General features: G+C 40.4%; 1 protein-coding gene across 2 annotated transcripts; it reads right to left on the bottom strand.

The window, feature by feature from the left end:
- Positions 1 to 5,240: 5,240 nt before the first annotated feature.
- Positions 5,241 to 9,663, bottom strand: LOC128701335 (oxaloacetate tautomerase FAHD1, mitochondrial). Of its 2 annotated transcripts, none has more exons than XM_053795012.2 (4): positions 9,558 to 9,663; positions 7,791 to 7,890; positions 7,075 to 7,347; positions 5,241 to 6,751 (listed from the first exon to the last, which is right to left on the bottom strand). In XM_053795012.2, the coding sequence occupies exons 2-4, from the start codon at positions 7,836 to 7,838 to the stop codon at positions 6,533 to 6,535; spliced, it is 540 nt and encodes a 179-aa protein (XP_053650987.1). In that variant the 5' UTR covers positions 7,839 to 7,890; positions 9,558 to 9,663; the 3' UTR covers positions 5,241 to 6,532. The 2 variants fall into 2 exon arrangements, with proteins under 2 accessions (XP_053650987.1, XP_053650986.1); XM_053795011.2 differs by lacking the exon at positions 9,558 to 9,663 and adding an exon at positions 9,143 to 9,507.
- Between the last annotated feature and the right edge of the window lie 3,390 nt (positions 9,664 to 13,053).

Below are 13,053 nucleotides of genomic sequence, written 5' to 3' on the forward strand. Positions count from 1 at the left end.
TCGCCACACAGTGGCTTCATCAGTCCAATACAAAGAGGAAGGTGTAAGGAGAGGAGGAGAATGAGGTAATCAGTCCCTCAACCTGGATTCGATGTGTTCAGTCCATCAATCTTGTAGAATGTACAGCATAGGGCCGTAGACGTGGCTTATATACTGTAGTGAGGTGAGGTGAAGCAGGCGGAGGTGGGGTCATAGTGGTACCATCCACTAGTCGAAGTAGGTCTTCAACAAGTGTTGAAGAATTCTTTGTAACAAGACCCCATGATGCTGCAGTGTCTGACAGTTGTGATGAATGGTTTGAAAAACCGACAAGTTGAAGATTGAGACACTTATGCAGCATATGGGAATCTTTATTCAGGAAACGTTTCGCCACACAGTGGCTTCATCAGTCCAATACAAAGAGGAAGGTGTATTGGACTGATGAAGCCACTGTGTGGCGAAACGTTTCCTGAATAAAGATTCCCATATGCTGCATAAGTGTCTCAATCTTCAACTTGTCGGTTTTTCAAACCATTCATCACAGGACACAAATAGCAAGCGGAAAGAATTTAACCAAGACGGAACTTGCAGCAAGGGATTCAAGTTGGACGTATTTAGATTTAGACAATATATAGGGAAATATTTTTGTTTTAGCCATAGAGTTGCAGATGAGAGGAACAAATTTCCACACAACAGCGTCAGTGAGGAGAATACAACTTGGACGGATATATGAGTGGGTGTGAATTAGACCTACCTTGCATGGGCCAATAGGCCTACTGCAGTATTCTTTCATTCAATGTTCCTCACACTGTAGTTCACACAGTATGTTTACACTATAGTTCACTCTCTAGTGTGAAATATAGTATAAACTATAGCTTGAGAACGCTTCCACAGATTGGCTTCAAACTTTCAGTGTGATGTATCTTACTTAAAGTTCATATCATTAGTGGACCCTGTAAGAGGTAATTGGTTAATATTATACCTTCAAAGGCAATCAGGGATGATTCAAAAAGAGAGAATAAGCTATATTGAGTATTTTTTCAGAAAGGTTAAATGATGGTTGCAAGTTAGATTTGGGCAAGACAAGTGTATACAGTGTTTCACAAAGTCAAAGATTTTAATATCTGTGGTTACATAATCCGGAAGAGGTGTTCCCGCATCACATAACTTCACAGGCATAGTTGTTGTATCTCAAGGGCCACACTAAATGGATTTCTTGGGTTTTCCTGGGTTACTGGCCCTCCGGGTTAATCCAGTATAAAATCTTCGTCTCTCAAGAAGTCCAGTTTATGGTTATAACTATGACCATAATTTTAAAGGGGGAGGGGGGTTGGAGGGGTAAGGCAGCGGAAGGCCTCGGTCAGATTGCCAAAAGCTCCAGCTGTGGGTTATTATCTGACCAAGACCCGCGACAGGAAACACTTGTCTCCTGACGAATCTTACTTAACCTAAGAAGTGCAGCTGCAGCTCAATTCCCTTTTAGAGACCGAGGGGCTATACTTAATCTCTTCTAGGAAGTCCAGGAGATGGAGATTACCATAATCGGCAAACCCAGGAGGTGGATTATTATTATTATTATTATAATCATAGGGGATGGCTAAACCCGTAGGGATTATATAGCGCCTGCGGAGAAGGTATTCAGGGAACTGAAGCACAGATCCGATTCCCTAGATCAAGAGCCCCTCACTAGCGTCAAGAAACCTCCCCTGAGGGGCCCAGCAGCTGGAACTCAGTCAAATAATATAAAATATTTATACCGCAATCTTCAAACAATGACAAGGCAAGACATGGTGCTGCTGTGTGACGTGTCACTGAATATTCATGAACACAGACCTTGAAGCACATTACATGTATAAAAACTCTTGTACATAATAAAATTCGTAAAAAAAAGAAAATATATTTGTTCAAAATATTGTGGAAGAGAAAAACTTACTACATACCAGCGAGCCAAACTATTTTATATCAAATTTCAACATGCCTATCACATTCACGTAACTATAGACTCGCTTTAGAGAATGAGAGGTCTCTACGTTTAATCTAAAGATCTGGTGCAATTTCTGGGATCAAGAGCCCCTCACCAGCATCAAGGAACTCTCCCTTGAGGGGGATTTCAATACATCATGAGAAGGTAAGTGTACATCAAATTCAGTTTTCTTCTCAGTCTTCTTCGATTTTGGTCAATATACAGTTCAGCTGCTCGGTAGAGTTAGGTGATAAGTTATAGTTTGCAGTATACAAAATTAAATAAGTTTTTCCACAGAAAAAAAAAAATTTGCGGAAATATTTTTTTTTTTGGGGGGGGGGGAGGGGGAGGGGGTTCATGTTACGCTAAATTATGTTAGGCTGGATTCTAACCTAACCCAACCTAACTGCGCCTATTCCAGCCTAGCCTGACCAAACCTAAACTTTACTGATGCAAGAATTACCACGCTGGTACAGATTCTACAGTGGTATTCACATTACTGATACAGGAATTAATTATTACCTGGAGTTTACCTGGAGAGAGTTCCGGGGGTCAACGCCCCCGCGGCCCGGTCTGTGACCAGGCCTCCTGGTGGATCAGAGCCTGATCAACCAGGCTGTTGCTGCTGTGCTGTGCTGTTGAAAACATTCCTTCACCCAAGACACAAATTACATCGTAAAACGTCAACTCATATAAATTACACTCGGTAAAAACATCACTGCAGCTTACTTTGTTAAATAAGTACATCATAACGCACTGCAGCACACACGGTGTGGAAAATTTTGATAATTTCCCCGGGATTTATGTGTAAGTGTGTGTCTTTTGTGACTTTTAAAAGATGTTCTGTAACATGACCCCTCAAGGAAGGTTCCTATCTGTGCTCCAGTTCCCCATGCCTTCCACATCCCCCCCAGGCGCTCTAATATTTCTGTAACATGACAACTACCATTCTCTAATATTTCCGTATATTCTGTGAAGAGTTGAATAAGTGAAAATTATTGTAATTTAGAGGAAATTAATATTTCAATAATGAAACTGTAACACACACCTGGAAGTGTTATTAAATTAATTAAAAAGATGTATTGGTAAACAAACGCAGGAGAAGAGCAACGAAAATGGCAGAATGTATGTAATACCTTGGATTATTATTATTATAATCAAAAAGAAGCGCTAAGCCACAAGGGCTATACAGCTGTAATACCTTGGAAATGCTGCAGAATATAATCGTGGGTAATCGAAGCCGATGAAAAGTGTATCGGCAGTAATTGGGGACCATGCAATGAGTGAATATAACAAGTATCTGGAAGGGTTCTGATACATTACAATCTCGTCATAATGAGGCTGATAATGATAATACTGGTCGCGGTCCTCTCAGGGAAGGTTCCTTGACGCTGGTGAGGGGCTCTTGATCTGGGGAACTTGGTTTGTGTTCCAGTTCCCCAAATTGAGTCTGAATACCTTCCATCCCCCATAGGCACTGTATAATCCCTACGGGTTTAGCGCTTCTCATGATTAGTAAAAAAAAAAAAAAGTACTGGTCGCGGTGATTGGACAACAGGTTGACCATCGCGTGTACCTACAGTAATTTAATTTTGCCTCCTTATATATGGTATCAACCCACCAAATAGGTGAGGTATCTAGCATTGGCCAGTATTTATCATCCCTGCCTGCTAGGGAGGCGTTAGGATACATCACCAAGATAATAACAGTAATTCTAATGTTCTGAATTTATGTACACTTAATTTTATGTAATTGGCTCTGTGCTCCAGTTCCCCGAATTAAGCCTAAATGCCTTCCACATCTTTCCCCCAGGCGCTGAATAATCCTCCGGGTTTAACGCTTCCCCTTGATTATAATAATAATATGTAATATGAAAATGGTGTGTATAATCAATCTAAACGGTAGACCAACAAATTACTTGAGGTTGTCCAGTCCAAAGTAGTTTTTCATTAATATATACAGTCCACAAACAAATTTAATACAGCCAGTGTTACTGGCTGGAAATTTCTTGTAATAAATTCAAAAACTGTATGTTCGCCTAATTTAAGGTCCAGATGTATAAGTTTGGGAGGTGAGAAGGTGGGCATGGAAGGAGGGACATTATTGCGACCTACAAATACAAATTTTTATTTCCTTGCAAGTTCACATTGCGTTTATGTAATTACAATAATGAGTTGCAGTACAGAGCCACTATCATGCCATGGCATTATGGGCAGACTAAATTTAATGGCTTACAGACTACTTAATACTAGAGAAAATTATCATTGTTTGAATTATACATCTGGGGATATTACATTGGGACAAGTTGAAAGTATTTTCTAGGTTGTGTATATCAATAGTAAATATTTAAATTATATTATGGGATATATAACATTGAGCGCTGTTGAAAGTAGTTTAGTGTGAGAATGCTACAATTTGGTGTAAGACAGTATTGTTTTGGGCAGATATACTATAATGTAGTATTAAGTAATGTATGAGCTTTGGGTACCTAATTTTGAAGTGTTGCTAAAGTCCCACCTGTCTCAGGTGCAACTAGTATCAGTAAGTGTAATCTGTTTTACATGTACCACAGTTCTCCCCAGTTATGTGTGTTAAATGTTAATTCAGGATTGTACCTGTGAAATCACCCACATAATTTCTCATACATTTTCACTTGTCTCATGCATAATAACCTGATATTGTACTCTACCAGGATTGTTAGCCAAAAAAAAAAAAAAAAAACGACCTTCATGTAAATTACATTGCCAATAAGTCATATGTATTACCATGCAACCTTTAGAAGTGAAACAGCAACAGTTCTGAATTCAGTCCCCTCAGGGAAGGTTCCTTGATGCTGGTGAGGGGCTCTTGATTTAGGGGATTGGATCTGTGCTCCAGTTACCTGAATACCTTCCACATCCCCCCCCACAGGTGCTGCATAATCCTACGGGTTTAGCGCCCCCCATTGATTCTAATAATAATAATCTGAATTCACCTTAATGAATACATTTTTTTGAGTTCTTCACGTGAAGCAATGTTGACTTTAATTAGTGATGTGACCATTTGTGTGCTGTGGTTTGAAAAAACTTTTCCAGTCATTAGGAGAAAAGAAACTGAGAGAATAAATAAGTAAGAACTATGTGAAAGTCTGTAATACGAGAGCAGATTTCAGCAGCAGAAAATAAGGTACAAAATACAATTATAACAGCCAATTCTTTTTTCCTGACATATCAACTTTTAATCATAAATGAAAGAATAAATTGTATGACCAATAAAAATGTGTGATAGTCACAATATAATACTGGAGTACTAATATATTTTTCAGTTTCATTTATTTATACATTTCTTGAGCCAATGGTATTTTTTTTAAAACAAAGTGACTTGCTTTGGAATTCTGAATATTACATAAATCAGTGAAAACAAGTACGAATCCAGGTGTTATATCTGAATGTTTTGGTACACATAGCAGAACCTGTATTAATCTGGATCCAAAACAAACAAAACCTTTACGTATGCTAAAATATTACAATATATTTGTATTTGATATATAAGATACTGTACAAAATTACCTGCAGTATGTTTTAAATCTAAGTTCGACAACCCATAAATATTCCAGGTAACACAGGTCTTCAGTAACAGTGTACTTAATTAATTAAATATGTATTGCTTATTTCTGAGCCACAATACAAAGCTTTTGCTATCGTTTTCTATTTAAACAGATGTTTTATAAGCTTTTGCTATCGTTTTGTACTTAAACAGGTGTTTTATAAGCTTTTGGTACCGTTTTCTATTTAAACAGGTTGAACATTAAAATGGTATAAAATACCGACAGGTTGTTAGGTAAGACACATATGCAACAGTTAGGTATCTTTATTTCGAAACGTTTCGCCTACACAGTAGGCTTCTTCAGTCGAGTACAGAAAAGTTGATAGAAGCAAAAGAGACTTGAAGACGATGTAATCAGTCCATCACCCTTAAAGTTTTGAGGTGGTCAGTCCCTCAGTCTGGAGAAGAGCATTGTTTCATATTGTTTCAGACTATGGAACAATGCTCTTCTCCAGACTGAGGGACTGACCACCTCAAAACTTTAAGGGTGATGGACTGATTACATCGTCTTCAAGTCTCTTCTGCTTCTATCAACTTTTCTGTACTCGACTGAAGAAGCCTACTGTGTAGGCGAAACGTTTCGAAATAAAGATACCTAACTATTGCATATGTGTCTTACCTAACAACATTTAAACAGGTGTTTTATAAGCTTTTGCTATCGTTTTCTATTTAAACAGATGTTTTATAAGCTTTTGCTATCGTTTTCTATTTAAACAGGTGTTTTATAAGCTTTTGCTATCGTTTTCTATTTAAACAGGCGTTTTATAAGTTGAAAAACGAAGAACGTTGATTATTTGTAAACTGAAGTTCACTGAAAACTCGCACTGCAGAGGAACTTTTTGACTAGACATTACTTCAGGAGGGAGTGAAACGTCGTCATAAAGTTCTGGGTGCGAGTTTTTGGTGACCTGTTCCAGCCACGGTATTGTGACTTTGTATTCTTCTTAGTGGCTCTCTATACCGAACATTATTATATACAAGGTACAAACAGGTCATTATACCTTATTATTCCTTCTGGGCAACAGTAAACTTCATTGTAATAAGGTCTCCCAGGCCCGCAGATATAACATCCCCAGGATGTACCGGGCCAACACCTGCAGGTGTACCTGTCAAAACCAAATCTCCTGGATGTAGAGTGAAATACTGAGAGATGTATGAAATGAGGTAGGGTATATTGAAAACCATATCTGCTGTGCTGCCATTCTGTCGCATCTCTTCGTTTACCTGGAAAAAAAAAAGATTCACTTTTGGAAAATCTGGTGATGAAATTATGGTTCTTGGATGGACATCTTGTTCGTTATGGGCATTCATTGTACTTTCTGCATCTACATGCACCACATATAGTTTGATAATAATAATAAATGATTTATTTGGATTATTCTATTCTATCCATTGGAACGTACAGGGATTTAAAAATGGGAGGTAATCAGGTTAGTCACGGAAAGGGCAAATCCATGGGATGAAAATATACATTAAGGATTTAAAAGCATTATTCAGTAAATAAATACTGTTTTACAGTACCATACTTCTTCCATCCTCTCTCTTACCTTGCACCAAAGCTTCACCCCACTCGGATCACTCAGTTCCTTGGCAGAAATAAATCTAGACACTGGAAGTGCCGTGTCAAAGCATTTAGCCATCGTCCATGGACCCCCTGACTTCTTGGCCTCCTCCTGGAAATCGCGTGCAGTCATGTCCAGCGCAAGAGCATATCCAGCAACGCGTGGCATGACATCGTCCTCGTGCACGTCCCCACACACTGAACCAATCACTACTCCCAATTCTACTTCGTGGTGACAGCTCCTACATCCTCGCGGTATCTGTTGGCAAATGGAATTTTATGTTGGAGGTAGTAGTTGCAGTTGTTTTTTTGATCTATTAATTGAGATCTGTTATCAAATAACTACACTACCTGAATACTGAATGTTCTCACTGAGCTAGCTACATAAAAAATAAAAAGAAAAGAGTTATCACATTCCATTATTAATTAGAAAACCCCTGCAATCCCTCTTAGTTTGGGTTACGTGGGATTCTCATTCAGAAAACAGTTGCTGAGACTCGACAATGTTAGCTCAGATATACATGTATGTACGTGAATAGCATTGTGTGAACTAATATACGAAGGTACGTGATAAAAGTCTAGAAAATATTTTGAATGAGCAGCACCTGCGCCACTTGATTATAGATGCAGAGTAAATATATAACTTGGACAATTGTTTCTTCTATGTCATACTTATTTTAGTTTTCTTAAAATAAGTCTCACCACTATAGGACCAGAGCCCTCTTCTAGGTATGATGACGGTGGTTTCATAAACAATAAAGGCTTTGTTGGAACAGCATGTCCTAGCTCTGCACAGTGATCTCTGAAAATGTAATATTATCTTGAATTAGTATTGCCTTCATGGGGAAGCACTGAACTTATTGGGATCGTAGAGCACCTGGGGAATGAAAGGTACTAAACAGGTGGCTAGTTGAACTCCCCCTGAAACAATACTGCTCGTGAGCATTTTATAGGAGTGGAGGCAAGTGTTTTTTTTTTTTTTATCACTGGATGTGCTGTTGGAGTGCGAGCAAGGTAACTTTTATAAAGGGATTCAAGGATACTGGTTAACCGGATCTGGGTCCTGGTGGTGGGAAATACAGTACCTGCGGATGGGTGAGGATTTTCCAGTTCTGGAGGTGGGAAGTACAGTGCCTGCACTCTGAATTATTGGCGGGGATGTCATAGTTCAGAGGGTCATCTGAACTGTGATGTCAGCACGCTTCTTACAAGACTGATTGAATGAATGACGGTCAAAGCGTTTCCTCATTTTTTTACGGTAACTTAGCCTCACTAGGAGTCACAAAACACATTCACCACCATTCATTAAATCGCCGTCTTTCCAGAATTATACTAATATCACAATTCAGATTATCCTCCGAGTGCAACATCTCCACTCTTCTTCCAGAGTGCAGACGGTGTCCTTCCCACCTCCAGGTCAAGTCCGGCTAACCGGTTTCCAGGAATACCTTCATATCAGTTACCTTTCTCACATAAACAGCAAGTGATTGCAAATATATATTATTATTATAATAAAAAAAGAAGCGCTAAGCCACAAGGGCTATACAGCTGCAAATATATAAAAATACCAATGAACTGGAGCACAGGCTCAATTACTTGGATCAAGAGCCCCTCTCCAGCATCTATCTCTTTTCGTTGAGGGGTATATATGAGACAACAGTAAACCCACAGGGCTCGTACTTATGACCATTATAAGCCGACTGTATATATTTTTCTGAAGAAATATTCCGCTCACTGAAGGTTCCTATATGTTGGTAAGGGGCTCTTGATCAAAGGAATTGGACCGATGCTCCAATTCCTTGAATCAAGCGTAAATGCCTGCCATTCCCCCCCTTCACGCACTGTATGATCCATACGGGCTTAGCGCTCCTCCCGTGAATGTAATATATTTGCAGGGAAGCAATAAACCCGTAGGGGGGTCATACAGAACCTGGTGAATTCGACTTGATTAATCAAGTCTGAAGCAAGGAAAGTTAGCCCCAGTCCCTTGGATTAAGAGCCCTTTCCCCCCCTAGAAGGTACTTAGTTTTACTGTATTAGCCATGGATACTAACCTGTAGTTCCTGCCCACTGCAACAACATTTCTTCCCCAGTGGACAAACTTGTTGAAATTTTGCCCTGCTTGGCGCGACATAATGCTTTTTTTTTAGTTAACCACTTCTAACCGCCAAAAAAAAATAATAGCTAAGCCCAAAAGCCGGGTAGAGACAGCCGTACAAAGCCCAAAGCCGTGAAATAAGCTGATGTAGAGCAGTGCAAGCAAGGGTGTACACCAGATAAGGTAAGAAGGGAAGCTTTCTGTGACGTAAATAAAGCTTATTTGGCAGTGATGGTGAAGCAGAGACAAGGATGTAGACAACACCGAAGTCGACGGAAGTGGATTATTATTATTATTATTATAATCAAAAAGAAGCGCTAAGCCACAAGGACTATACAGCAGACGGAAGTGGAGAGACGTCGATACAGTACCAAGGTCGACACACAAGTCAAGAAAGGTGTAGACACAGCAGTAAGGTAGACAGAACTGCACAGTCAGTGTGAGGCTGAGCTAAACTTGTTATTGTTGGAGTTAAGGGGTGAGAGTACGGACCAAGGACCTATATTTATATATATCCCCTTAATTAAGGGAAGTTCCTTGATGCTGGCGAGGGGCTCTTGATCTGGGGAATTGGATCTGTGCTCTGGTTCCCTGCATTAAGTCTGAATACCTTCCATCCCCCCCACATACGCTGTATAATCCTACGGTTTTAGAGCTTCCCATGATTATAATATATTTATACATAAAGTATGTGTATTATACATGTATAATAATAAAAATGTATATATCAAGAGGGCAGGTTACTTATACTTGACTTATTCTCCACATCCATGTACATGTATGTCAGTCAAATGTGGAAACAACACATATGCAGCTTAATGTGATCCTTTATTGAAAACGTTTCACCCACACAGTGGGCTTTTTCAAGTCACAAACACCTACCTGGGGTGGAAGGTACGGGAGCATTTATAGTCAGTCATCAGATGCAGCATTCTCCACCTGACCTCAACATTCTGAGCCTGACTATAAATGCTCCCGTACCTTCCACCCCAAGTAGATCTGTTTGACTTGAAAAAGCGCACTGTGTGGGTGAAACGTTGTCAATAAAGGATCACATTAAACTGCATATGTGTTTATGTTTCCATATTGTCGGTATTTTATACCATTTATTGTCATCGTCAGTCAAATATACAGAATGTATTGCAGGCATTATTATTATTATAATCAAGGGGGAAGCGCTAAACCCGGAGGATTATACATTGTCATCGTCAGTCAAATATACAGAATGTATTGCAGGCAGCAATGGAAATAAGTCACTGACTTTTTTGGATTATCCTGGGTTCTCTACACATTTAATATATTTATTTACTACAAGTACATGATACAACTTATACAGAACATAGCTGACATCAATGACATACTACTATATAGAAAGTCCCTTGTTATGCTGAGCATTTCCCGTAAATTACGTCAGTTTTGTCCCAGGATGCGACCCACACCAGTCCACTAACACCCAGGTACTTATTTTACTGATGGTGAACCTGGGCAACCGGTGTAGGAAACACGTCCATTGTTTCCATCTCTTCGCCGGGAATCGAACCCGGACCCTCACTGTCGGGCAGCCAGACGTGCCGTAAAAGGTAACTAAAATGCCAGGAGCAAGTAATTAGTATTATTATTATTATAATCAAGGGGGAAGCGCTAAACCCGGAGGATTATACAGCACCTGGGGGGGGATGTGGAAGGCATTCAGGCTTAATTCGGGGAACTGGAGCACAGATCCAATTCCCTAAATCAAGAGCCCCTCACCAACATCAAGGAACCTTCCTTGAGGGGCAAGTAATTAGTAACTTCTAAATATAAAATGGAGATTTTAAAATCTGAATGTGCATGGATGTACCATAGATAAAATTTCATTGTAAATAATGTGAATGAATATTAAGCTGGATGTCTCAGCTAAGTGAAACAAAGCTCAAAGGGGTAGATTTCCAATGGAAAGAAATAAATGGGATTAGGTCAAGTGTATCAGAGGGAGCGCTAAGCCCGTATGGATTATACAGCACTTTTGGGGGGGGATGGAAGGTAGGCATTCAGGGAACTGGAGCAAAGATCCAATTCCCTAGATCAAGAACCCCTCATCAGCATCAGGGAATCTCCCTTGAGGGGATATAAATGTACAAGTTCAATGATGATGTGGATTAAAATAAGGGTCAGATACAAAAACTGGGTTATATTAAGTGTTTATGCACCCAAGAAAGAATAAAGGAGAGAGACTTTGGGAGATGTTAGGGTGTCTGAGGAGTTTTAAACAATGTGAGTAATTTTGGTCAGGGCCCTAAATGCTATTGGGAGAAAGTGTTGTAGATGGCATTAATTGGCAAGTCTGGGGTGTCAAGGGTAAATTCTATTATTATTATTATAAAAAAGAAGCACTAAACCACAAGGGCTATAAAGCACTGCAGGGCAGGAAGGAAGCGAGGGTATCAGGTGGCAAAAGGGAGGTGGACGAGTAATAGGTTACGGAGAACAGCGGGGCAGTGGATGGTCAAAGGGTAGAGGACAGCAAGAGATTTGAGGCAGAAAGGGCTGAGGGAAGTGTGAAAGGTATCATGATCAGAGTTTGTGGAGTAAATCAGTGGTTGTCAAGAAGTCAATGAAAGAGTCGGGATTAAAGGAGGGTCCATCAGCAAGAAGGGAAGGTAGAGAGTAGTAGAGCGGAGACGACATTGGAGGTAAATTCTGCGTGCTCGTTGATGGAGAGCGGGCAGTCTAACAATGTGGCTAATCGATACTGGAACTTGACACTGCTCACAGAGGAACAGGGTGCCTCTCCATGAGTATTATAATCAAGGGGGAAGCGCTAAACCCGGAGGATTATACAGCGCCTGGGGGGGGGGGGATGTGGAAGGCATTCAGGCTTAATTCGGGGAACTGGAGCACAGATCCCATTCCCTAAATCAATGAGAGACCCATGAGTAAGACGAGTGTGGCCAATGCGAAGGTGGGAGTAGTCTCCCAACCTTGGCACTGATGACAAGACGGCTAGTAACCTATGCTTGGTTTAATAATGAAGTTTGTTACAGAGTAAAGTTGACCAACGTTGTTGCCAATGGGTGTGAAGGTGGGTAGCTATTACAGCAAAATAGTCTGGAAATGGAACACCTCTATATGAAATTGGTAGGTCATGTACTGCTGACCGCGCGAGTGTGCCTGTTCATTGCCCTGTACATCAACATGACCAGGGACCCAACAAAAAACAATATCTTTATGCTTGGTAGAGATACGGAGTAGCCAAAGTTGGATACGGAGAAGTAGGGGGTGAGGTGTATCAAATTTCCGTATAGCCTATAGAGCACTAAGGGAGTCTGAGACAACCACAAATGATGACAGGCATAGATGCGATACGAATAAGTGCTGCAAGAATGGCATACAATTCAACGGTAAAAATGCTAGCCGAAGATAGTAAATGCCCTCGCACGACGCTGTCCGGAAACACTGCTGCGAATCCAACGCCGTGAAAGAGTGGAAGTGGTCAAGAAAAAGAGCGGGAAGCCACCGTAGGCAGTTGGCTTTCGAGCAAGGGAGGGAGAAAGAACAGACCCGAACAGCTGGAACTTCCCAGGGGGATAGGGAAAAGTGAGATGCTACATGAACATATAAAGGTGGTAACTGAAGGGAAGACAAGAGCGAATGTAGGCGAAGAGATCAATCATAATAACTAGGCACTAAATTCATAAGGGTCTTACAGTGCTGCAGGGTAGGGTGTGCTGAAGGTGTAATGCGTTTGATAGTCCTGGTCATTGACTGGGCTGCAGGGGCACTGACCCCTTGACAGTATTAAAGCATATATGCAGTAAAGGAAGGATCTTGTTAATCAATGTGCATTGCAAATCATCCCTCCCCTTGATTAAAACCTAATCACCTAGC

The sequence above is a fragment of the Cherax quadricarinatus genome, chromosome 72 (genome assembly GCF_038502225.1).
Source record: "Cherax quadricarinatus isolate ZL_2023a chromosome 72, ASM3850222v1, whole genome shotgun sequence".
NCBI classification, from domain to species: Eukaryota; Metazoa; Arthropoda; class Malacostraca; order Decapoda; family Parastacidae; genus Cherax; species Cherax quadricarinatus.

Excerpts from the sequence above, each read along its gene's own strand:
- LOC128701335 (XM_053795011.2), bottom strand. The coding sequence starts at position 9,222 with ATGTCGCGCCAAGCAGGGCAAAATTTCAACAAGTTTGTCCACTGGGGA. Across the intron at positions 7,891-9,142 it reads GCAGTGGGCAGGAACTACAG|AGATCACTGTGCAGAGCTAG; the intron begins GTTAGTATCCAT and ends TTACATTTTCAG. Across the intron at positions 7,348-7,790 it reads AGGGCTCTGGTCCTATAGTG|ATACCGCGAGGATGTAGGAG; the intron begins GTGAGACTTATT and ends ATTTGCCAACAG.